The sequence below is a fragment of the Ciconia boyciana genome, chromosome 13 (genome assembly GCF_034638445.1).
Source record: "Ciconia boyciana chromosome 13, ASM3463844v1, whole genome shotgun sequence".
Lineage (NCBI taxonomy): Eukaryota > Metazoa > Chordata > Aves > Ciconiiformes > Ciconiidae > Ciconia > Ciconia boyciana.
Window position 1 is genome coordinate 7,217,757 of NC_132946.1, and position 27,077 is coordinate 7,244,833.

General features: G+C 40.7%; 1 protein-coding gene across 2 annotated transcripts in view; it reads left to right on the plus strand.

Moving 5' to 3' along the window:
- Positions 1 to 26,625, plus strand: part of PRKAR1B (protein kinase cAMP-dependent type I regulatory subunit beta) — a 103,901-nt gene extending 77,276 nt beyond the window's left edge. For both annotated transcript variants that reach the window (XM_072877684.1, XM_072877685.1), the window contains exons 8-11: positions 1,912 to 1,972; positions 5,517 to 5,638; positions 23,672 to 23,753; positions 24,184 to 26,625. In XM_072877684.1, coding sequence (XP_072733785.1) covers positions 1,912 to 1,972; positions 5,517 to 5,638; positions 23,672 to 23,753; positions 24,184 to 24,356 — 438 coding nt within the window. In that variant the 3' untranslated portion in view covers positions 24,357 to 26,625. The remainder of the gene's footprint in view (positions 1 to 1,911; positions 1,973 to 5,516; positions 5,639 to 23,671; positions 23,754 to 24,183) is intronic.
- Positions 26,626 to 27,077: the final 452 nt, after the last annotated feature.

Here is a 27,077-nt window from a genome sequence, read left to right on the forward strand (position 1 = left end):
TTTCCACATCTGTCCGTGGGTGCCCCAGCCCATCAAACTAAACCACCAATCTGGTTTTCCACAGCTGTCAATTTTGCTGGTCTCATTTCCACCCGATTGCAGGGAGGAAGGCAACAACTGCACAGTGTCCAGTTTTCCATTCTTTGTCTCACGGCGAGCTGTCAGGATCTGGCGTGGTTTGCAGAGCCTCCTCTGTTTGAAGTTCATTTTTTTTTCTTTCTGGCACTTCAAATGCTCTCAGGGGCCCCGAGGTTGAGAACCAGGTTTGTCAGACAGAGAGGTCAGACAAGGGTTACCGATGCTATCGCTGAGAGGCGAACTGTCATCACCAGACTCGGAAATTATGAATGGGGTGCAGAGGGGGAGACCTCGGTCGTGGGTGCTGCTGCTGATCCAGAGATACCTGGGAAGAGTGGCAGCCCCTGAGGGTGCTGTGGCCGTTTCAGAGCAGGGGTGGCCCCAGGAGAGGGCTGCAAATGGGAGCTGTCCCCAGAGGAGAGTCCCTGGCGGCTTCTGCTGATGCCAAAGCCTCTTGATGTTGGTGGAAGGATTCCCGCTGGTTTGGTGGTCGTTGGATCAAGGCCCACCTGCACAGTGCACGTAGGAAGAGGGACGGTGTTTCATTCTTAGTTCTATCATTGCACTTGAGTACGCCAGCCTTTCCCATTTTCATACTTTCATATATTTCTGAATGCTTTGACAGTGTGGGGTAAAATGTTTCTTCTCCCTTTCCTTTGCTTATCCCCACTTTCTTCCTCTGCTTCCAACACTACCAGTGCTCACTTGGAGAAGGAGGAATAGAGAAGTGGCTTTGGCTATGGCAGACACTGACATTTGCTTCTGTCTTCTCTGCCCAGCCTATAAGTGAAGGCAATCTTTATTTCCCCTTTCTTCAGAAGATGAGTGTATCATCTTTATGCTGTACATCATATGCTTTATGCTGCCTTGTAGATTTGACTAGCAGGCACCAGGCAGCCTTCGACGTCCACGGGGAATCTACTCAGGCGGAAACAATGCGGGCTGTCATATAACAGTGCGGAATAAACTGCACGGTACCAAGGAAGACCCTGGAGTTCCTCTTGAGTACCTGGGAAGGTTTTCAAGTTATTTGTGTCACTGCAGGAGGAGTTAAGGATGAATTAATTATTTTTCTATTGGTAAAACTGCATTGTATTTATTCATACCTGAATCTCCTTCAGAAATGTGTGCTGGAATGGCTACTTATGGTTTCTGTCTGTGGTGATCAAACACTATGTAAGCAGAAGGTTTCTCCGTAATTTATCACACAATAAAATCTTGCTAGAGTGGGAATGACTGTGCTGGTGACTGCATATACATTGATGGATTGTCTGCTCCAAAATGCTTAAATCTTGTTAAAATAATAATAGGAATAGGTTGCTCAGCAGTAACAATACATACAACACTGTACAAAATATACACCAGGCTTGTAGATAAACGCTCTTGGCACTAAAGAGGTTTTAACCTAAAAAGATGGGACCTGTGAGGGGGACATTTTAAGTTTTATCCTACTTTGTAATTGTAAATTGCCTTCTAGCAGGGCCTCATTGGTAACAAGATATATATTGAATTAGCTAAACAGTTAATTGATGAAGCTCTGGCTTTAAAATGAGTGCCTGTAAATAATGGATACAATTCATCCGCAGTGTCCAGTAACACCAGTGAAGTCAGTCAAATTACACCAGGATTGAATTTGATTCCTTCTGTCTTTGCTTATCAGCAATACAACTTGCCCAGACATTTTATGGGAAAACATTTGCCTTGGGCTGTTTTTACTGGCTATGCTTAAGATTTGGAAGGGGAGGGAAAAAAAAAAAGAGCAGCTGTAGGAAGAAATCACAAAAATACTTTGTGTAATGTTCTACCTCCTTTTTCTCTCTCCTTTAATAACAGGGCAGCACACTGAGAAAGCGGAAGATGTATGAAGAATTCCTGAGCAAGGTCTCCATTTTGGGTCAGTTGCCCTTTGGACTTGTGTGTTAGTTCCTCTGTTATACGTGTTGGCGGAATGAATTTTGGTCTTTGATGAAACCAATGGTGGTCAAACAGAAGGTCTCAAGGTTGCGTGGTTTCCGAAGGAATGAAAGTGTAAAGGGCCCTTTTTAGGACTTGTTTTTCTCATTCTTTAATATGCACTGAGCATTTGTTTGAAGGGCAAATCTTTCCTGAAATATGGGAGCAGGCATGCACTGGTAACCTTTTGGTAGCTGCTGTTGCAGTAGGGATCATATGGATAGAGGAGAAAGCAGTGCAGAGATATGAATTTGTCATAAAGTCTAGTTACATCCTTGCAGGTGACAGGTGAGAAGCTTTTTCCTGTGAGAATACTGTATTTATATGCACTAAACAAACTAACCTCACAAATCAAAACAGACTGATTTTTTTTCTTCTGTGTATTTTACAGCCCCTGTCTCACATTCTTAAAACATCTGTTTAGCTTCTTGTCCTTAGATTTTGTTTCCCTTTGATTAATGTGATAGCCATGAAATTTGGACATGTTCTTGATGGCCTTCAGTAGGAAAAGCAACAAACCCATAATGCCCGACCAATCAATCACCATTAGGAGAACAAAAGCTTCTAATAAGGAGGACAGTGTTAGACAGTACAGTGAAATGTTGATGCTGTAGGAGAAACATCATGTTTCTGCTGGGGCTATTTTGAAAAAAACCCAAAACAGTACAGGATTAATTTGCTATATAATTAAAATACTTCTAATTCTATTTAAACAATTTTCTTTTCTTATTTATGGTATTCCTCTGCCATTTGAGATTATTTACCTGAAATATGAGAGTCTTAGTGAAAATATACTTGAACTTCTGCGAAGTGCTATGCATGAAATTTTCAGTTACATTTGTACGCTTAAAGTAAGGCCAAGTATGTTGCTCACTTACTAATGAAGTTTTCATCATTTAAATGCCTTACTTTATGCTTAATTTAAATCTTCCTAAATTAAGAGCACAAATTATACCAAATTACAATGAGTATTTAAAGAAAAAAGGATCTCTGCACCTGCACTAACGAGAAGCAATTACAACAATGAGACATCTCAAAACAATTTCAGAGGAGAAAGGTTATTCAAAGATGCGCTTCCTTAAACATGCGGTTTGCAATATAATTATATCCTAGTTTGTAGTATGGCTTTTCAATCTCAGTAAAAAATGAGGTAGGACTTCAAGATTTGAACCTTTTTTAAGTATGGAAAAGCACCAGACAAAATAATGCATCATTTCAGGAGCATCGAGAATTTAGGTGAAATGTGTAAGGATCTATTTCACATGTCTAAAAAGTAGATGACAGCTGGGAAACAGAAAGGTATTTTAGAAATCTCAACACAGCACCGAGAAGTCAACTTCACTTCATGCCTTAATGTGGTCAGAACTTGGTGATTTTGTGGTGGAAAGACCTCTACCTGCTTCTTATATATATTTTTTCAAGGCTTGTGTAGTGTCTGTAGCTAGCCATATAACTGTAAGAGCAATTTATTATTTTTTTTTAATCTAAGGATTTTTTAGATTATCAGTAGCTGCTTGTAGTGTATTGAATAAGATATCAGAAAACTAATTGTTTAAAATATTTCTTCTGGGGTTTAATTAAATGTAAAGCCTTGAATTGATACATACAATTTAGAAATTGCGAAAAATTGCATATGGTCTACTTTATTTGATGCTGGACTTTAACTCTGCAACTAAAACTTTAGGAGTTTTATCATGTACAATCTTCTATATAATGCTCTGTTTGCAAGAACCATTAACCAATGTATTCGTAGTGGTACAATTCCCTTAGACAAAAGAGAGACACTTCGTGACTACAGCTAGAATTAGCTTTAAATTTTTCATAAAGCCAACTGAAGAAGACGTTTCAAGAGACTCTTTCTTTTCATTGTTAATTACCGGGTTCTTTTAAAAAAAAAAAAAAATGAAAAAGCCTACTCTGGTCTGCATGAAAGAGTTTTATGCTTATTTTTAGTCAAACAGAGCACTTTTTGAATGTTGCATTGACAATATGGGCTTGGTCTTTGATATTAATGCTTAATATCAAAAGCCACAAATACACCAGGAAAGTGCATTAGTGATTATAGGTGGGGAAAATATTAGAAATAATCATTTCCCAAACAGCAACAGAAAGTGGCATAAAACCACGAAGATGTATGTGTGTCAGGCAACTCAAAACTTACCTTTGGTGCATTGATCACTTTGATCTAGTTTTGTTACGAGACTCAGCGTGCACTTCTGAGCTCAGCCAAAAGGCTTTTTAACTTTTAAAGAACAACTCTTTCACCCTCACACGATACTTTTAAGCAATATTTTGAACAAAATGGGAAAACTAGAGCCTGAGAGAACAGCCATCTAATCCTGGTGTCAGGAGACTTACCATAGTTCAGTAATTCGTGGTAAGAATCGGCAGAGCTCTAGTACATGAATTTTAGCCTAGCTTTTTGAGGCAGTGAAGGTTATATCATTGCATTATCTGTTTCTTTTAATAACTTTTAAACCTGTCACTTCTTTCAGTCAAATCTGATAAAAGTACAGAAGTTCAAGTACAATTCATTGTCTTGAATTCTCATGCAAATGGATAGAGGAGAGAGACACAGGTTGGCACCCCTCCTCTCCCCGAGGGCGGGACAGGTAAAATTCATCCCTTAGCAAACACGGACGGAGGAAGGCAGCGGAGAGTGGGCAGCCCTGGACGAGCAGCTGTGCAGGCTGTCTTTTGCCATGTAGGCATCACGGGGGCTTTGCGGCAGCGGCAGGTGGGTGATAGGACACACAGGCACGGGAACCAGGCTGTATTAGCTCCATTACTCATAAAACAGACTGTTAACATTTTCTTATTGAAGTTTATTTTGAAGTTTTATAACTTTTCTCTCTAAGTGGGGGGATGAAAAGAAGAACACTTTGTAAGCCATCCCACTGGCAAATGAAACAGGGGTGCCACATCTATACTAAGCCTCTGGTCCCACTGCCACCCATGCTACCAGGGTCTTGCCCTTGGCTTCAGTGCTGCATGGTCTCACCCACGGGGGAAGAGTCATCTTTTAGATTGGCACTTTTGCATCACTTATCTAACGGGCCATCGGTAACCGGCTGAGAGCAAGTCTGATGAAAAGACAGTAGGACTTGTTCTGACATCTGGTGTGGGATGTAGTAAGAGAGGATCTCGGCACTCCCATATCGCTGGTATCTCCAAACAGCTCCTAGGCTGCTCCAATCCGCTGCACCATCAGGGCAGCGCAGATCAGCTCGCAGGCATAGGGAACCGGAGCCAACTTTTCCTGTCCAACTTTTAAGATTATTATCTGGGCGATTACTAAATTCTAAGACACAATGAATAAATACATTCATGTTTCCCAACTGGAGGTTCGTGCAAAGTGCCTGGATGAAAGAAATGTTTCTTTTATAACAGAACCAGGAATAGCAGAGCTGTCAGTTTAGATATGAATCTTCAGCCAAAGTTAAGAGTCTTTTTATAATAAAGCTTTATGATCTTCAATATTTTAGAGTCCCTGGACAAATGGGAGCGGCTGACAGTGGCTGATGCACTGGAACCTGTCCAGTTTGAAGATGGAGAAAAAATTGTTGTGCAGGGAGAGCCCGGTGATGACTTCTTCATTATTACAGAGGTAAGGTTGGCATCTTGATAAGCTCTGTCATTTCCTGGTAGAGATCAAGACTTTGTATTAAAGACATTTGGGTCCGATTTAATATCTTACTTCAGCATAAATCTGAACTAACTCCTCTCAAACCAGGAGAATTGCGCAAAATTCAAATTAATCCAGGCACCAGTTCCATGGAAATGTCTTAAGTGGGACGATCCCTAATTTCCAGTAAATTGAAGATGCAGAGGAATTTTGAGGTGTGTCTAGTGTCTTTACTGTTTGAAGGTTTGTTTTCTACATGAGATTTTTCTTGTTTAAATCGCCAATACTTTAACAAGGCTGGCCAGCCACACAGTGCAGTGATCATTGTTCCCAAAGGGACTTATAGGGGAAATCACAAACGAACATCTGTAAACTGGAGAAGGAGACCTGATCTGAAAATGGATAATTTGTTCTTTGTTTTGCCTCAGACTCAGTCCAAATGGCTGAGCCATTTTCTTGTTTACTCTCGCACAGGCAAACAGATCTGTCAGGCAGCTGAAAATGCTGACATCTTTTTGGGAGATTATCTGACACTTCAGTTCCACCATCTCACTTCTGCAAACAGATGCTGACAGGGTTTTTCCTCCCTCTCTGACATAAATATTTGGATCCTTGGTGTCTCATACAAATACCTAGTTGCTGTGATATAACAAGTTATAAAAAGGTATTAGAGAGACTCAGACTAAGAATAACAAGACAGCATTAGGATATGATTGTATATGTATTAAAGTAGGAGCTTTTCAGTACCAGCTGTGAGTGTTCATACACAAATCTATAGACAGGGAATGACCAACATATGGCTATGTGGTGACAGTTGAAGTGCAAATCCCATGCCAGATGTTACATGACCAGCAACAAGGCGGTGGTGGCACAGGAGCTAGGAGGTAATCTGAATCCCTCACTGTGGGAGAAGGAGGGTCAGATGGATGGAAGGAAGCTGGTATCATTGTGTTGGGATCCAGTTGTATGTACACAGAATACATCTCTGGCTCCATCCGGCTGCTGTGTTGTGATGTGATTTAGGAGGAAAGAGACCCTGCCCCTCTCAGGTGATAGAGGGCTTGTACAGCGCCCATTCCAAATGGCTTAGAAGCCAGCAGGTTTTTCTTTGATTGCTCCTTATCTATGAATTTTTGGACAGGTGCCTCTGTCCAAGGCAGCCAGAATTTGGTTCATAATCAATATCTGACACTTAAAATGCCATCCTTCTTTCCTGTTGAGTGTTGGAAATACGTGTTTGATTTATGAACATAGTTTCTCTTCTGATGCTCACAAAATTATCAGTGCAAATAACTGCACCTGTATATCACACAGACACTTAAGGAACTTTAAATATGTGATGAGCAGTGCCCCTTCAAAACGATAGTGTCAGAATAAAAGAGACTAGATTTTAGATAGGGATTTTTTTTTGTAAATAAGATATTTAGTGTATAAGAAAAATTTAGGAAATACAACTTTCTTTCAGAAATAAATTTGGAAATTTTATTTCTACTAGTGTTACTAAGGGTGCTGTTATTCCTTGCAGCAGCATGAGACTAGGAAAACCTAATTTTCTTAGCCATCGAATCCCATGTGGAAAATTGGCAGCTTGCTCAAGAATTACCAAGGGCCTTTTTTTTCCCCCTCTTGATGGAACAGCTGTTAAGACTTGAATGGGTAGAAAAGTATTAACCCTGCATACTGCATAATCATAAAGTATCTGCTCACCTCACCCTTCCACTATAAATCTAACACAGTTTCTCACTTTGGAAATTGCCTATATTGTTCTACAGTAAAGAATGAACATCCAGTATCAACTATTCTTTGTGCTGCAGTAGTATTTGTGCCCGCTTACACATTGTTTAAGCTTTGTATTTTAAACCTGATTTCACAGGAGTTTACATCTTTGATGTTAAACTTTTCTGCAGGAGAGTTGATGCGAGCTGCCAGGAACACATTATTCTACAAACTGGTTGAAAGTAGTTTTGGCTGGTTTGTTGTCACAATATGTTGAAAAGTCATTAGCTTCTTTCATATGTTTTCTGATGTTTGTGGCCTTATAATCCAAAACACTCAAAATGCAGCCAATTTGTTTGGCTGCTATATAGGCAGAAACCATTTCATATATCACCAGAATGCAGCCTCCTTTGGAGTACAGTATGTCCAGTAGTACAAATCTAAACATTGCCACACAGCTTTTGGGCAAGGTACTCATTTATTATAAACCATGTCATTCATGGCATGCCTTAGACAAATCAGTTAACAATTTACAAAGCTGTGGTGCACCAGCATTGCAAATAGTGGTTCCAAGTGGGATCTTGTGACTGCTGTCATAGAAGGGTTCTGGTTTAAGACACCCAAGAGTGTCTTAAAAGGTGTCTTTATGGTTTAAGACACCCAAGAGTCACACATGGATTTTAAATTGTTAGCACAGTTTTGTATGAACTTCATAAATTAATCATTCATTTCTGGTTAGCCTGCAACGCTGCGTTCCTATGTGACATCCCTTTGGGATACCATCTTTTAAGTATATTGGTCGTGCAGAAGGACATAGCCTGTAAGTGAATTGGCACCTTCAGGATTTGCAGACTGAAGTGCAACCATTAAACCCTTTTGAAAGGGAGACTTCTAGCCTAGGTGATGATCAGAACAGCAATTCCTGCTTTAGACCAGGATATCATCCTGGTTAGTATGGACAAGAGTATTTAGTCTCCCCTTTCTGTCAAGCAAGTACATTCACCTTTTCCCCTTTTTTCTTGGTATAACCTTTTTTTCATGGCGTTCTGTCCACTGTCTTATCTCCAGTGTTGCACAGATTGTAGCAGGGTGCAGGTTATTGAGGTGCAGGCTGTACGCATGAAAATGCTACAGTGCCCCGTGGAGAGTGAGGCTGCAGCAGGAGCTCAGCCAAATTATTAGAATAACAGAAAATGTACACAGGGAAGAGTCACAGGAAACCAGGGCTTTTTAAGTTCACTGCTCACAAAGCTGTTTATCGTTCATTTTTTGTTAAAAAGTCTAATGAGAAAAGTATTACCCTAAGATTCCAGGACAGCTACAGTTTTTCTGCCATCCTAAATCTTCACAGGCACCAGTAAGATGTTTATTTGCAGTAGGTTGGGTGCTTTTCCATTTAAATCTCAAGCAGCCTTCAACAAGATTTAGTTTTAATATTTAAAGGCTGTGATTTTTTCCAGAGATAGAATTATTTTAATGTTTATACCATATTCCTTAATTTGAAGATAGGATCAGAAGTGAATGTCTGCTTACAAAAGCAAAGTAACCGCTTCTGTGAGATTGATTTACTGCACTTGCCACTCGTAATTAAAAAAAAAGAAAAAAAGAAGCAGTCCTGCAGTTTCTGTATTTTCAGATATTTCCAGGTCTTCTTTTCCCACTCTGGTTTTCACACAACAAACTCGGGCTTTCCCAGACCAGACAGATGTGGAATGTATCTGCTGGATTCCAAGGTCATGGAATTATCCCATATGAGATTCCTGGCACAGAGGTGAAAAACTTTAAGCACCATGAAACAATTGTTGCCATAAAGAATTATATTTTGGCAAGCGTAAATCATAACAGATGTACAGTTTCTAACAAATAAATTTGCAGTTGTATTGTACACTGCCACACTGCGTACCCAGCAGCAGGGAGGATTTATTCATCTGACTTCAGATAACGCAAATATTTTTAGCTAGCATTTTAAAGTGGTAGCTTGCAGAGGCATGTGAGCTTTGCAGAGTTAAATATCCCAGCAAATGTTAAGTCCCTTTAAATGAAATGCCAGTTGAACGGGGGCTGATTTTATTCCTGACTCGTGCTTTGCCACTGACTTCAGTTTGAACAGTAGTTCAAACTAGTGTAGTAGTGCTCTGGAACTGGAAAGAAATGAGGTTTTTGCTGTTGTCTAGGTTACTGAGAAAGGTAGTGACAATAGTATTAAAAATAGTGGTTATGATCATGTACCACTCTCTTAAGTTCAGCTTCGAACTTGGCTGGGTGGCACAGCACCTCGAAGAAAGTCCGTAACGCAGCTGCCAAAAATGTGGGGACCTGCAGCCGTGAAGTGCCCTGCTGGATTTTCCAGCTCCCACCCCTCCCCATGTCAGATCGTTTGGATCTATTTGTCATGACCAAGCACTGCATACAGCACACGGATATTGTCACGGGACTCCACCGACTGAGCTCAGGGACTCTTGTAATCTCAGCTGCATACTGAGAGCTTGCTGAACTGCTGCCATATGGCCCTAATACTCCATAAAGTTTGACATGGCTTAAGAAAAATGCATGCACAGACACAAACGTACGCAGGTGTAGGAGGAGAGAACAGCAAAAGGTTTATAATAGTGCCACACTGTGCCCAAAGAGCACAGCTTGTAACTGTCCTTTAAATGTGCTCTCTGTAGCCTGTCATCTCCTTGGAGGACAGTTTGGTTTAAGTGGTGCAGAAAGCAAAGAAATAAAACTGCATGAGAAGCAAAACATTTCCAATTAATAGTTGGTCGAGTTGCCCAGCAATAGCATGCAGCAGCCTAAAAATAAAAGACCTAAAAATAGAAGATAATTCACAGGAGAAAATTCAAGGAGAAATGGACCCATTGTATCAAGTAGTTTCACATTAGATTCTTGGTTTTAACTTTAAAAACTAGTATATTTAATTGTAGATTAGTGCTAAGTTACAGGGGGTAGTTGCACCCTCCTCTGCAACTCCTTTGTGAAAACCCCTTCAAAAAAGCTGGGGATTTGTGTTCTTTGTTGTTATCCTGCTGGTTAGAGAGGAGGCAGAGTCAGGGCATCTGATTTTCGGTCTCATCTGTATTATCACTCCAGTCTGTGGGCAGAATGTTACCCTCCCTGTTTCCCCATCAATGGGAATAATCCTAATGATATTTCATAAAGGTGAGCAAAAGCTTAATGGGAAAAGGCATAAAGTATCCATCAGTACTGAAACCAGGCAATGGGAATAGCAAAACTGGCAAAGAAGAGAAACATTTTCATTGATAGTGCAGAAATCCTTCCAGAATTAATGCATAGAGCTGCCTGATTGACAAAAATAAATAAAATTAGTTGGTAATGATTATTTGTCCAGCACTATTCTTGGCTGATTACAGTGAAAACAGTCCTGTAATCCTTGGGGGTTGCTAGCTTTCATGCTGCTGCTGACATTTCAAGTCAGGGCTACAAACTGGTTCCAGTCTGGGCAGGATCCACTGCAAGTTTTTGCTGAGAGTGTACTTGAGATACTGTCCTGTAGGTGAAATCAGTGTTTCCAGCCCCGCTGACACTCTTGGCATGCTATGGAGCATCTCTGCACAAATGCAGTTCAAAGCCTTGTTAGGTGGAACAGTGTTTGTAAACTCTTCCTGCCATGGTAACGTGCACCAACAGAGGAAGGTCCTCAGCCTAACGCGGAAGGGCGCTGTGTTCTTCACAGAATTGGGCCTTTTTGTAGGAAAAGTTGACTTGAGTCTTAAATTGCACAACAAGCATCTGAAGATTTATGATTTAAAAGCTCCTTAAGAAGGAAAAGAAAAAAGAAAAATAATAGCCCAATTGTTTCCTGCTCTAAATTGTTGCTCTTTGACTTTCTAACCCAAGAGAGATCCCTTTGGCACCTACCCCTGCGACAGGCTGGAGAACTACAAAGTAAACTTCTTCCATATGGTTAATGAAGTCACTGCCTTAGGCACACTCTGCTATCACACCTGATAATCTCTTTAAAAACACAGTGTGATTAATTATTAATTAGGAAGATGAATGTTGTCTAGAAAAGGAGTTTCAAAGGCTACAATCCGAACTGCTTAGTGTTACCAGGATTTTGTTGATACTGAAAATGTTTGTCAAAGGCAGTCTACAGCGACTCCTAATATACCTAATAAACAAAATATACCAAATAAACAGAGCCAGCAGTCACTGAGGGCTCTGTACTTTACTTATTTTTAACTGCAGAGACACTGTTTCCCATAGAGCTCTTACAGGAAAGGTACATTCAGTTTTCTTGATATCACCTAGTTGTGCTGGAGCAATAGCATTTCCATTGGCCCTGCTTCAAAGTTCATCTGTGTTCAGGATGGCATTTTTAATGGCCAGCTGACATCAAATATTGAAAGTTAGCTGTGTGATTGGGTCCCATCCTGACTAGGGATGGAGGTGAAGTGCTGAGTCAAAGGGACTAAAATGTCAGCTTAGTCCAGCTGTTGTTAAACTCAGTTTAACTTTGACTTCTGTGGGCAGTGGATCAGGCTGCATATACATGCAATATCCATATACATGCAATCTTGAGCATATCCTTATCTCTCCTGTGTCAGAAAGGGACATTGTTTCATAGGAAGCAACTGGCTGCTCCCCTTCTTTCCACCAGCTATGGAGGACCTGTCAGCGACTGCAAGTTTTGGCCATTCCTTCCAGCTTTTTTCTCCAACCCCACTAATAACCACCGCAATGCAGTCACCTATGGTAAATTCTGCAAAATCTGAAACCCCAGCAGTGATGTACAATGGAGCATTTTCTTAACAATTTTGTGAAACTTCAAATTAGCCAATATTTCTAGTCTATTTTAGAACTTTGCAGATTTTGTTCCTCGTTTGTGGCAGAAACCAGGACAACTGCATGTAAATTCTGTGAGTTGCTATGAACCCAGAGACTGGAGAATAATGTATAATAGTTTAAAAATGTACAGTTAAAAAAATACTGTCAAACCCAGTCATGACTCAATCTTGAGTCCACAATCAGAATTAAGTCCTCTTGCATCATCCTTCTCCAACACCATTAAGATCAGCTAGCTTCTATATTATGAAAATGAAGCTTTTTTAAAAAGAAGTCTGATGGGTAGGAAACCAATGTAAAAGCAATGCACACAGCCCATAGTTTGTTAGGAAAAAAATTCTCACCTGGATTGGCACATCCATGTGGTATGACCAAATAATCTGGGGAGTCGTAATGACTGTGGTACACAACATATGTAACCTTTTAAGCGGCTCATTTTATCTTAGCTACTTATCTGTCTTACATGAACCTCTCATGAACTTCACTGGGTTTATCCTCACTACACCTGTGTGAACACTACACCTGTTGCTACACACAGGTGTGTGAAGCAACCTCCATGTTGCATATGGTGGTCTGAAGCACAGGCATAAGAATTAAGAGACTTCTTCATTCCTGCTGAAGACAATCAATGGGAATTAGGCACCCTGAAGGTCTGGACCTTCATGATTCTGCTCACAGAAGGTCTAAGGCAGAGAAGCAGTGTTAGCCCTATGGACAGAATCCCAGGCTAATACATCAACTGACTATCCTTTTTCCTTTGTGTTAAATTTTACCACCCAAAAATGATGGGTGTTATTTTCTAACTGCAGGTTACGTGGAAGTCACTTGCACTTTGTATTGCTGACTGAAATTTGTTTATTTCTTCCTTGTTTTTGTATAAAAGTCTTTCATAAATCAAAGGTTTGCAAATAATAAAAATCCAAGATTATTTACTGGCTAAAGGAATATTTGCAGTGTCTTTGGCTACATAGTTCAAAGGATTTGTCTTCTCTTGGAAAGTAGCCCTAGAACTGCTGATCCTTAGCTGTAACATAAAAACTGTCCCAGGAATGATGCTATCAGCAGTCCCAAAGGGCTAAAATGGCAGCTGAGGAGTGGTATGCTAGTGGTCTCCCAGGACATTGCGACTGAGAACATTGCTTATGCCAGCATCATGAGGTACATGCAGGACTTGCTGTGTTACTCCATGTCACTGGGACATTGGCAAACGTAGGTCTTCAAGCAAAACCACCGGGAGGATGCAGTGTAGCCGTACTATTCTCAAGGGCTTAAAAGCAGTTTTCGTAACCTCTCTTTTGCATATGCTATACCCAGCGCAAAAATATGTGTATGAATGTTTCCCCAGTTCACTTTTGACATGACAACTTGTGTAGGAGTCTTCAGTCTCATTCAGCTATAATTTAAAACATCTGATTTGTAAACCCATAAAATTGAAGTTTATGCTGGAAATACAGACACACCCTGGCCTCTTACCACTATAGGATACGTGGAAAACTGGGAGATTGTTTGGTGTGCAGAGAAGTAAAACCCAAAGTTAGTAATTGGCAGTTTCATTCTTGATATATACATGCTCCATTTGAATTTTCATAAAAATCAGAGGGCTAGATTTTCTCCATCTTCAGAACAGCCTGTGACTTTTTATTTAGCTAATACTTGCTTCAAGGTATGGTTGATGCTTTGACTCTTCTCTCTTTAGTCTTGTCCAGTAGTGTCTTCCTACCGTGGAAGTCTGCAAAAGCAGCGGAGGTTCCCAGGTAATGAAATACCTCTCTGTGTGAGTAAGGAGAGCAGCACAGGCTGTTTACCCCTCAAGGTTTTCAGGAAGCTCTCAGGATCCTTATAAGCTCTTTTGGCATTGAAGACTGAGCTCACAAGCCCTGGTTCAAAGCACTTTAGTCAACGTGACCAAGAACTTTATGGCCCGAGGCACGTTAAATCTAAACTGCAATTAAAGGCATCCGCTGTCTCAGGAGCTAGGAGCTCTGTCCTGAGGCTCACCTGAGGAATACTTCTCTGTCTTTAAGCAAAAATACTGCAATGTAAACAAGACCTGAAATATAGTGGTGTCCAACCTGGTGGAAGAGGAATGGAGAATTTCCTAATCCCTGCTGTAGTTCAGCCCTTTCTCTGGATTGTGTTAAAGCTGTCCCTTACTGGGATGGCTTTTATCCGTCCTCTGCAAAGATACCATTGAGATGACTGCAGATTTAGTGAAAGAATATGCCCCTTAGGGCTCATTCAGTAGCTGTGTAGTGTGGGTTTTGTGGAGCATGCAAGGGTCTCTGCAGTGTGCTTCAGGAGGAGGCAACTTTGAGTGCATGAGTTTTTTTCTTTGGAATTTCAGAATTTGGTCCTTTGAATACACAAGATTCACCAACTGAAAGGACTTAAAGAGAGCTTTACATGGGGGATTTTCCTGATCTCCGTGATAAACTCCCTTCTCTCCTTCTCCCAGTTTGCTCCAAGTTTTATTTCTTGCTCAGAAGCTGTTGCCCTCGCTGGCCACAGCTGCTCGCCCAGCCCTGGTCACAGCATTAGTTATGAGACTTCAATGACGATGTCTGTCTCAGCCTTTTGCTTGGTCTGGTTACTTCAGTATCTACAGAATGTTTTCACAAAGAAGCAGATGGTGGTAGGAGTAATTGGGCCGTAAAACAACATTAACAGCTAAAAACGATTTTCACCAGAAAGGATTTTGCGGGCAGGGTGAGGGAGGTTCAGCACTGTTTTCTTGTTTTCTCTCCTGTGCATTCAACCCTGCCCCTTCTGTAGGTGGTAGCGCTCTGCACTGTCTGCTTCCAGGAGATGAGCCCTGTCAGGTCAGTCACAAATACGAACAGTTGATGAATAACCCATTATAGAGTCACTTTTATGTTGACTCAGTGGACGTTTCCTGGCTTCAGAGAGAGTCAAGATAATGGCTAGCTTTGTAGAAAGAAAGAATCTCTAAAATGCAATATTTTTTTTCCTTTGTGACTTTTATTGCTTTGTACGCTGACATGTCTGAGGGAGGAAAACAGTGCCTTGTTGCCAATAATCCACAGCGCTTGGCACAGACGGTCTTTAAAATCTGGCACTGCGATGAATATTAATTCAGTTGTTTTCCCACAGAAGCTACTGATTAGTCAAGGCCAAGTATCACTGAGATGATTCATTAAAACCCAGCATCTGAGCCCACCTTTACTGAGCGGATCTGCTTTTTGTCACCACTGTGACAGGTGGACTGAATGTGTAATAAAAGGGGCAACGAAAATCCTAGAAAAGGAGTAAAGATAAAAATGCAGAGGGACCCCAAACTCTGGGCTGTGGTGCAACCACTTCCCAGCTTTCTGGGCGTGGAGCCAGGACAACTAGCCAGGGAGGATCACACCCCAGGCAAGGGGCTCCTCCCATGGCTCAGACCTGTATCTTTACCCCTGTGTCACCATCCTCTCGCTCTCAGGCCTCCCAGTCCCACTTGGCAAATGGTGGTATGGAACAGAAGCACGGGACTACCATGGCACCGAGGCTCGGGAGCACAGAGGCCACCGTGGTGTTCCCCCATCTGATGATGGGGGATGATGATGACTGTGGATGAAGTCTTGAGTCCCTCAACACACGGATACGCCTCTATCAGACACTTGGGTGATCTAGCTTGATGTTAGTTCTGCTGCTGTGGCTCAAGGGCAACATTTTGAAGTCAAAAGACTATAAAACTTCATGTTGTGATTCTGAAAAGCCTTTCAACTGAAAAGGCTTAATGAAAAAAAATCCCAATTTTTTCTTCTTCATGGAAAACCCACTTTGTTTCTCATAGGTATTGCAGGGCTCTCCATGCATGAAGCAAATTGCAGTTTGTGCAGTGTATTCTGCTTCTTTTGGCTTTTCACTATGTTTACTGGTCTCTCTCTGCCTGAATCTTGTCTTGTTCCATCTAATAAAAACATTTCTTTTACTTCAAGGGGAATACATTAGGTACAGCACAGGTTTAATGCAGACTGTATCAAAGAAACACTGAAGGGGAAGATTGTCTGAGATACTGCAATAGGAGGATGAACAAACTATTGAAAAGGTCTTCCCATGTCACACATCTATGATTTTAAATACTAAATGATCAAGGCAAAGGCGTTTCCTGGTGATTAATGATGGGCTGGGTGTAGTCATGTCTGGGCCTTAACCCTGGCCTCTCGTATATCCCTAGGAAATGCCCTGTGGCTCAGTTGTTTTTGCTGTTTTAAGCTACATTTGGTTTATGATTGATTGTCATTTTTAAAAGTACCTTTATGATTGTGGCTATTTTGGTGACTGCTCTAAAGAGCTTTGTGCCTCTCTTTTGGGTCTGGATGTTATTCCTAAACTAATATAAATGTGCCTAGGTAGCAGAAGTGGTGGAAGTTTAGACATACTTAGAGTAGTCTTATGCAGGTGTGATATAGCTGGTACACGCGGCAAACTGCAGATTGTTTGGTATCAAGCGTGTCTGTAGAGCTAATGTATACGATTTGTGCCAGCTGGGCAGTAATATTTACTTTCCATCTTTGCTAGATTGCAGTGTGCATTAGTGTTGTTGAGAATTATGCCCAATAAGAATATGATGCATTAATGTTATAAAGTTATGACGACTATGTAATGATAATCATAGCCATTGTTACTGCTGTTGTTTCAGTGTAAAGGCACTTTCTGCAGCACTGCTGTCTCTCAAGGAGATTGTATGGGTACCACACTGCACCTGTTATTACTATAATGTTGCCTTTTGAGCTCATTTGACATTGCACTATTAATCCTAAAGATACTCCCAAGGTATTGGCTTTCTGAAAATCTGCTGAAATCAGTGGCACTCAAGATTTCCAGAGTCACGGCCCAATTTAAAAAGCTGAATGGTAAAATGTTGTGTATTTGTTTTCTAAAGCTGTCAGTAGCTCATGGTTTTGTCTTGGGCATTGGCATTGTCTCATCTCTGCACTGTAATCTGCAGGGAACCCTAATGGATGCAGAAATGAACTCAGTTGCTAGAGATCTGCAAACCAAACAACCACCACCTTTTCAGTCAACGCAAACCTGGGGTCTGGTCTTGTAGCCCTTACCCACTCAACAGTCATTACAACAGGCGCATCATGACTGATAGTCATAAACGTAAAGTTTGCTGAATTGGACCAAAGTTGCTTGAGGTTTCACATCAGACAACTGAACTGATTTAAATGATTATTTTTTAAAGTGGAGGGTGAAATATTAGCTGACAGATCTTAGCAGGTCTCGGAGATTCACTAGGCAATCACTATTTTCAGGAGTTTTGTAGCATTGGGACCTATAGCTTTTGACTCTCCTTAATTGAAGGTAATGATTTGGAGATACTCTATGAATGATTTAATTGCATGCATGAACCAGTTAAGTGGGCAGATATGACCAAATAAGGTGTAACTTATCATGGTTGTAGCTATGATAGTGTAAGAACATTGCCCAGACAGTGTTTGTAGATAGGTAAATGGTATCTTTTATTAGATATATCCGGAGAAATAGGAAACTTGGAGAAAGGCATACGTGCCCAAAAGCTCTTGTCCCTTTTCTAGCTATGCTAGTTGGTCTAATAAAAGATATTACTTCCACAAACCTCTTCTTGCCTGCAATTAAATAAAATACTCCCAGAATCATACTGTGTGAAAGATCTTTTAATTCATTTCAGATCTGCTACAGCTTCCATTAAAACCAGTAGGAGTCTTGACATCCAGTCCCGTCTGCTTTGCCGTGTGAACAGGATCGTTTTATACCGCTTCACAGCCTCTTCGTTCGTCTTTTGTAGTAACTTAGCAAAGATTTAATAGCGACATATAATGAGGGTTTGTGTGACTGTGGAGCGAGGGGAAACTTATCTTTTGAATGTGTGAATTATGGAGTGTGCGGATTAACAAAGTGAGAAAGAGCAAAGGTATGTTCTTAATAGCAATTGATAGAGTTAATAGCAATAGCAGATGGATTGGCCTGACCTTTTCCATCTCTAGTTCTATAGACTGCGCTGCTCTTTTCTAGTGGATGGTGAAGAGGAAAACAAAATAGGCTAGAAAAACTTTCTAAGCTCAAAACTAGGATAAAAATGTAACATTTTGAGGGCATGGGGGAAAAAACTGTCTTCTGTGCTTTTCTTTTAAAAAGCAGTAAGTAAAAAAGTATGAAATAAAAATGGAAAGAGAAATAGTAACTTCCTGCTTATGAAAATTAACATTCTTTTCCTTAAAAAACAGAAATTTAGTCTATATACTTAGTGTGTCAAAAGGACATAGACATTGACGTTGCATACACTCATGGTAGAATAAATATTCTTCAATTTTAATAATGATAAATATGTCCTTTATTACAGATGGAGCCTCACTATATTTTTTACTGATTGCTATACCTTTAAAATGGGAGGTTAGACCAGCAAAACCAAAACAGCAACAAGATTGGCTTTTAAAACAAAAAGTTTTTAAAACAGTGCTGAATTTCCCTTCCCACCCACTGCCCCTGGTGAAGGACCATACTGCACAGCCTGTCCCACCCAAGGGTAACAGGGACACATCATTGTCCACCACATTGTGCCTTGTGCTGCCTGGGAATGATCCCACTCAATCCGCTGAGCTGGAATACAGGAAAAAAATACAGGATTTCAGTTTTTAGCATCATGAATGCTTGCCTTTTGTAGCCAGGCTACTTAAGCCAGCTGCTGGCTATAGGATTCATACTTAAATATAAGTACTTCTGAAGTACTTAAATATAATAGTGTAAATATAATAAATATAAGTACTTAAATATAATATACTTCTGAAGCAATTAGTGCTTATACGTACATGCAGGATAAGGCCTGGGAATCTCAGTGTTGATCCAGATGGGTCACTGTCTTTACGCTGTAGGATGTCTCACTCATCTGTACGGTCCAATAGTTTAAAAGTGAAACATTTATCAAAATCTCATTACTTTGGAGAGGATGGGAGCTCACGGATTATAAACCTTAATTTATTTTTTATATCTTAAATTATGGTGCCTTATCTAAGCCATAAATTTTTACAAAACAAACTGCTGATGCATTTGAAAGACACGAATAAATGCTCTCAGCACGATGACAGGGCAGTAATCGAGGGAGTGAGCAGGTGCGTGGGGTGAGGACGGCAGAGAGGTGGTGACGGCACATTGCTTTTGGAACTGCTACTCTTGTTGTTTTTGCAATCAGATGCTCCTATTTACTTGGAGGAGAGGAGAGAAGGTTAATGATATCGGTTCCTGGGAATACAGGCACTCCTCAGTGACCGAAAGGGAATATTCCTGGATCCACTGAAGATCATAATTTCACTCCCAAGTGTCTGCAAGCAGAAAGACATGCCTGTCTGCTTTCAGTTTAATATCACCGCAAAGTCCTGATTTATTAAATGGTGTCAAACCTCTTGACAGTCTTTGAGCCTGTGCTCTGTAGGTTTCGCTTGGTGGTGTAGGAGGCTGAAATGGCTGTCAGTGTACAAGACAGGAGTTTAAACTGAGCAGCACTAAACAGCCTGATCCTGCAAATCTAGGATCATGCAGTTTATTTCAGAGAGACTGATCTTGCCAAGTTTTGTGTGCCACTTAAGGGGAAATCTTTCCCACTGAGACCAAATGCTTTTTGGGGGTGAGAGTGATAAGCCCCTCGAATCCTTCCTAGATAATGCCCGTACCTCCTGGGACAGGGCTCAGGAGATTTATTCAGTTGTATCATTTATAAGAGGTAGGGTTTGCTAAAGCACAAGAAGGATAGAAAGCTCAAAAACTGCGTCGGAAAGATTTAACAAGTAAAATGAAATACAGCCATGAAACCTGTGATGGGAACAAGGGCAGGGGTCAGCACCAAATTAATTTAGTATGACTACTTCATTAAGTATATGGATAATAAGGGATTGTTTCTGTAGTATTTTATTCTGTATTATTTAATTTTACTTTGTATTATTTTATTTCTGTATTATTTTTGCCCTGGTTACACTGGTCGTTTACAATTAGACTCTTCCTCTAATACAGTCAGAGTAGCGTTGTTTCCAGAGATAAGACACGCAAAGTGAAGGTGATACAGATAGATAATTATAAATACATCTTCTTTGTTTCATGGTGTGGACAGTCTTCCCGTGAAGGTCACTCTGACAATGCTCCAGGATGTACTTGTGGAGCTGGTGACTTGTGCAACGAGAGGCCAAATGGTGTAATCAGATCTTACATCTGGGTGCTCGCTGTCAGGGTTTCAGGAAACTTCTTTTGCTCCGTGATAGACCTGCTCACTGGGCAATGGGAAAAGCCTATGTGACTGTTAAAACAAGAGTGGAAAAATATGTATCTGGAATATGCATTGCTTTATCCTGCCAAGCCAAGTGTTTATTGTGGAGGCCAGACACATCTGTCCTCCTCCAACAGATATCATGGTGTTTCTTGGATTAAAAAGGCCAACTGTAGTGGAACAGTGGAAGAAATTGCTTCAGAAGACTGACTTATTGGAGTCCTATATTATATGGACCCCGTCAAAAAAATATTAGCCACAATAAAAGCTGACACTTGGGGAGATGAAAGCAATATTGCTTGATATTGTGATTACCTTTATGGCAACATGCTCGAGGTGGGCAGTGGGGAATTGAGTCCTTTCTTCGTTTGACCTGGGCAGTCAATATGATTACTTTGGGGATTTTTTTTTTGTTTGTTTTATGTAATAAAACATCTGTAATACAAGTGTTTTAAAAAAAATAGTTTTGGGAAAGAGACTGGAGACATGGATTGCAGACAGCTATTTGGGTCAAGGGGTTAGGTTTTTGCCAGGCTCCAGATGGGGACAGACAGGAGGACAGGGGCTGGAAGTGATTCTGAAGCTGATGCCGTCTACATTGCACAGGCAGTAAGAACAGCATCAATTTTGTGAGCTGCACCTGATCTGAAGTTTGGCAAGAGAGAAGTCGATATACACATTATTCCCTGTATGGGGTATTTCTGAGAATGCTTCTTATGAATGTGTGTTTGTTCTGAAAACTTGCAGTAAGTGTGAATATCAAAACTCATTACACTATCTTTGCATTTTCATGCCCTTGCAGATTTACTGGAAGATCCTGGAAAACAGCAGCTTTGGCAGAACAATTTAGTTATATCAAGGATAAGGAATTTTTGCTGGAAACTTGACAGGCACCAAATCACTTTCTTATATCCAGTGCTTTCAGTTACTTCTGTGGATAGCCTTACACTTGCTGTGGACAGTTTTATGTGCACGGCATGTTTTAATGGTAGATAAAACCCCAAACAAACCCCACAAAAGACCAAAACGAACCTTCCCCTGTATGTTTGGCTTATTTTTGAACAACCTTGCCCAGTTCAGGTGCCCTTGCTCATGCACATTGTGCCAAGCACATGGTTGTGTATCTTCTGCCATCAGCTGCCTGGCATATTAAGAGTGAAAGCATTGAAGCCGAGAAGAGTTTTGTGATGGTTTTCAAATGGTCCCGAATTTACAGCCCTGGCGTTTCTTCAGTATTTTTGTAATACTGATATGGCATGGTCGGGTGAACAGTAAATTGTCGTGACCAATGTAACGTGTTGACAGTCTGATATCTAGGGATTTATACTAAGCACAGGTTACTGCTAATGGGCAAAATGAGAAATTATAACTTCTAATGTGTCAGACATTACTTTGACTTACATCCAAGTCTGTATAAAAACCATCAGATGCTTAGCATGTATCAAACAATACTTGTACATTATTTGATTTTTGTTTCTGGTTCCTGGCATCAGCAGAAATAAGATTTACCTCTTCATTGATATAGCACATAAAGGTTACATTATAAGTTAACCTAGAGAGTGACCCAGCAATTTATAAAGTATATGGGCTTAAAAATAACCCTGTTATGAAATAGGACATGATGCAATACAACGGTATTACAGCAGCTTAGTAGTGCTTGTTCAGAAGAAAGCGAATTATGATCTTTTGCTACATAATAACGGATATTCTACTGCTCTTGGTTATTCCTGGGTCCCTCAGGTCCTAGAAAAATGAAAGCCAGACCTGAAGCAGCCTTACATTGCTGTTCAGATTTGCAATTCAATGACAATATTTGGGATACTATAAGGTGTATTTAAACACAGTGCAAAGGTGAAGGGCCAGTTCTGCAGGTTGCTGAGTGCCTCCAACTGCATTGAAGCCAAGGTGTATCAGGGTGCTCAGTGTCTCCTTAAGCCACCCACCATACCCTGAGGCACACAAGTTTATTTAGGTGCAGGGAAGCTGCAGGGTGTTTGCAGCCAGTGAATCTGCACTGAATACTCTGCACTGGAGGGAGGTTTATGCTCCAGGCTGGGGTGGTCCTGCAGCCAGTTACAGGCACCGACAGCACCGACGAGCCAAGCAATGCAAGACTTGGGTCTTAAACTGCAGACCGAGGGCTGTGATATTTTCCAATAACTGGCATCAACCTTCTGAGCATAGTCCGCATTACTGTGTCTCGTCCCCTTCCCTGTCCTGGTTGGGACAGGATCAGCCCCCATGTATTACTTTCCAAGCTGAAAATCTTAAAAAAACTGTATCGATGCTCTCCAACTGCCCTGTCCAAAAATGACTCTCCGGTCTATTTAAAAATCTTGGCTTTTAAAAAATATTTTTAATTGCAGTTAAAATCAAAATATGTTAACATTTTCCCTTTTCCTATGCTTCTGGTTTGGACTCAGAAGATAATTTCATACGTTACTGTAACTCTTTTCCAGAAAAGCAGATACCTTCTCTATTCCTCTACAAAAGCTTTATGCCACAATAATTTAAGATTTCCTCCAGGTTAGAATATTTCTGCATGTAAAACCTCTTTGAAGGTTTAAATAGACTGTAACTGAGTTTTGCCATGTATTAGCACGTGTCAAGTACAGCAGTTATTAAGGGTAGCGGAGGCAAGACACATTCCAGCGACTTGACTCACAGGTGTCCAGATCACTACAGGCCACAACTGGGCAAAGCCACTGAAAAAAAATCCCCCTTTGGTGCAACAAGCATTAAAAACTCCCTTTACCAACCATTTCAGCAATAGGTCCAGTGAATGATCAGGTGAGGAATAAACTCCAGTTGCTGGCTTAGAAAATAATGTCCCAAGACTGTGACTGGGAAAACTGCCTTTTTATTCCTTATGATGTAAATCTTCTCTGCATCTCTTGTAAGGCTCTGCATCCACCCAGAACATATTTATAAACTATATCAAAGCATACATTTGCACAGCATGATCTGCATTAGTTCAATAGGGTTTACTGAATTCTGTCCCGTTCCTCTTCTCTTCTGTGTGAGCTGAATCAGTCTGCATCCAAACAATTCATAAGAGAGAAATCAAGTTTGCCATACTGATGGATTTTTTTAATTCTTTAATTCCTTTCATTCACATATAATGTCGTCTCTCCCATAGCAGAACTAAAGGAGTGTGACATGCAAAAGGAAATACTCAGGACTCGATACTTTTTAAAGCATAACAGGTTTAAGCAAAGCCAACTGACTTTCGGCACTTCTCTCCCCAGGGCACAGCTTCCGTTCTGCAGCGCAGGTCTGACAACGAGGAGTATGTCGAAGTGGGAAGACTTGGTCCATCAGATTACTTTGGTAAGAAAATTCAGCTTAAGTATGGTTCAGAAAGACAGGAACATGCAGTTGTATCAAGCAGTTATTGTCTTAATTAGTGTTCTACTCTTTTCAAGCGAGGGGTTATGCATAGGTCAGCTGCTGCTTTCAGCGATTCTGAGAGATTTCAGTGAAGCTGAAACCATTCCTTGGTTTACACCAGTGTGGCTGACAGGAGACAGATCCAGAATCAGCCAAACAGTCTGAAAGCATTTGTTTTCAAAGGCATTTTACACGCATGCATTATGCATGTGTAATGCATTTGTACTGTCAACAGAATTATGTAAAGTGTCTATCAAGAGATACATAAAGGGAGATGTTCTACAACCAAAGCAACTGGATGGTGGCTAGAATATGCACCCTCCAAAGAGAGGCACAGGGTGTGTGACAGCGTATTTATCCCTGTTTCCAGGTGAGATAGCGTTACTGCTCAATCGGCCCCGGGCTGCTACAGTGGTGGCACGTGGACCCCTGAAGTGCGTAAAGCTGGATCGGCCCCGCTTTGAACGAGTGCTTGGTCCTTGTTCTGAAATCCTCAAGAGAAACATTCAGAGATACAACAGTTTCATTTCACTCACCGTCTAAATGATTCCTTCTGGAAAGCTGCCTTTGTGTGACCTTGTGCACTTAAATTTGCTCTGTGCAGCTCCATAGCTTTATGATGAAAAAAATAAAAAGTGTGCATTTTATGTGTATTTTTTCTGTTTATGTCACGTAGTGGATGTCAGTTCAAATCTCACGTATCATGTAAGTAGGAAGACAACTGTTTGGATAAGACTAGCTTTGGGGAAGATTAGGCTCTTGGCTTGCAGGCAAGATTTTTACCTATTGTTGGATCATATAGCTTAAAACCGTGTTTTTAACTATTTAAAATACATATGAATTTCTATTTCCCTCATTATCTTTAAAGTTGGTCTTACTCACCCTTTGTCAAGCTTCTTTGATCAAGTGATGTCCCTCTGCCTGTCACTTTTAAAAGACTTTTCACTGGCTATGGACTGGAGGTTCCTGAAATCCCATGGGGTGAGTGGCAGTCGTGCAGTTTAAGAGGGAAGGTTGGAGGAAGGTTTTGATCATTCCAGCAAGCCAGGGAAAAGTAGAGCTTTTGAGTCATTTTGTTTGTGTCTCAGATACAGGGGCCATATTCCTCCATGTTACAAGCCCTTTCAGGTCTGCTTTGTAAGATATGCTAAGCCAAACGGCCTGCTCCAGTCTTCTGGGTGAAGAGGTCAAGGGACAATGGTTTGAAACAATTCAGATGGAGCCTTTAGGATCTAAGTTATTTGTCCTCAGCTTTTTTTAAATGAAGCTTTGCATTAGATCCCTTAAAAGTCCAATGGGAACTTCTCCACTGAATTAAGTGGGCTTCGAAACATATTTATCTGCAGCAGAGTGTCCCCAGCCACATCTCTGAATATTACATGAAATGCTGAAGAGATGGCACCAGGCGTACATCAGGGGCAACAACAGCAGTTTGTTTTTAATAGCGTCCACTTAATTAAATTCAAATGCCTTTCTTTTAGTATATGACTAAATTTTAAGATTTTTTAGGATTTTCTGAAAGCCAAACACATGCTTGAAAATGCTGCCTCTCCTCCAAAAGACAGGTATTGCATAACAAAAAGCACCAGGATCTTGCAAGAAGCTCCTAGAGCCCAGGTCCCTCCAGGTGCGTGCAGCCTGGCTGGCAGTTGTTGCTGCCCTGCCTAGACACGGGTCTCCTCTTGAATGGAGCTTTTTGCAGATCCAGACCTTGCTCTGCTGTGCGGCCCCCAAGGATGGGATCATTTAGATTATTCTTTGGGAAGCTCTTCCTTTGAGGGAAAACTTGTCTTGGCTAACAGCAGCAAAGGTCTGCATCTCACCTACCCTAAATAGCACTGCCTGCTTGTCGGTTGTGGCAAAACTGTATTTCTTCTTTATGATAGCATTCTTCTGGGTAAATCCAAACTTTCTGTACCTTTTACATGCCAAAGGTTATGCAATGAAATAAGGCAGCAATCTCCCTTTTGAAACTAGAGGTGTTAGTGAAGAACATGGCTAAAGTTACTCCTACTGACATGCAATGTGCTTTCTTCTTTGGAATTAAGAAAAACTGACTTGGGACTTTCCTATCGACTCCCACCAAGAGGGCCCAATATTCCAGTAGCTGCCCACAGGGGTTTTTACAGAGCCGACTGCTTCTCGACTTCAGACTCCTCTCATCACTTCAAGGTGCTTAATTTATTTCAGCATATTTTCAGTGGTCCTGTCAGTGTATATTTGTTGCTACTATTTATTATGATTATGTTATGCTTCTTGCACGTGTTATTAAATATGACCATTCACATTTTTCACCCTTGCAATTTTTATCACGTACATTTATATAGGCAAACCCCCATTATATAGAGAGATAAATGTATACGCATTTGCAAAACTTTTGATTTGCTTCACTGTTTTTGTATTCTCTTGTGCAATTTTTAAAAGAAATATTTTTTAAAGGTTACCAGTCACTCATGTATGTTCTTTTACCTATTGCATTTCTGTTGTATTGGTAAAAAATTGTGAGTGTTTTGCATAATATGCAAGATACATTTCTTGTTAAACACCAAGTATTAGCCTCACTGTTTAGAAGTTACTCGAGCGCACACACATAACACAGATTCTTTGCTTTAAACCTTTACAGCTCATGGAAAATACATTTGAATTATGGTTCTGTTATAAGCAATCTCACGAGAAGTGTAACCATTTAACACCAGGATTCCTATGCTTTAAGTGGAACAAAATGATATTCAATGACATTTTAAAGATAATTGTAATATTTGCAGTGGATGATGGGACAGAATTACAGTATGAATAAAATTCTTCTACATTATATGCGGCCATTGTGGATTTATTAATAATGGGAGTCTGTGCGAATAGAAGTCATGTTCTAGTTAAAATCTGTGTATCATAAAAGGTTTGAACTCTACTGAAAATAATCAGATGCAAAGGGACAAAAAATAGACCAAGAATCCCAGTGCTATATATAGTAATGGAAACCAAACTGGTTTTCTGGAGGATTAGCATGAAGAAAAAAATGTCTTGTGTTTAAATGTAACCATATATGTCTACATAAAGACGCAGGGGTTCAAGGTGTGTCTCGGACCTTCATGTTGTTGTTTAGATGCCAGTTTAGCCAGGCATTTAAGCACATGTGGAACACGCGGTATGTGAGCTGTCCCACTGGCCGTAGGGACCCTGTCTAGGGCTTCGAAACCCACAGGGCTGCTGCGGAGTCTGTTGTACAGCCAGTGGGAAGAACTGGGGAAGAACAGACTCTTTCTC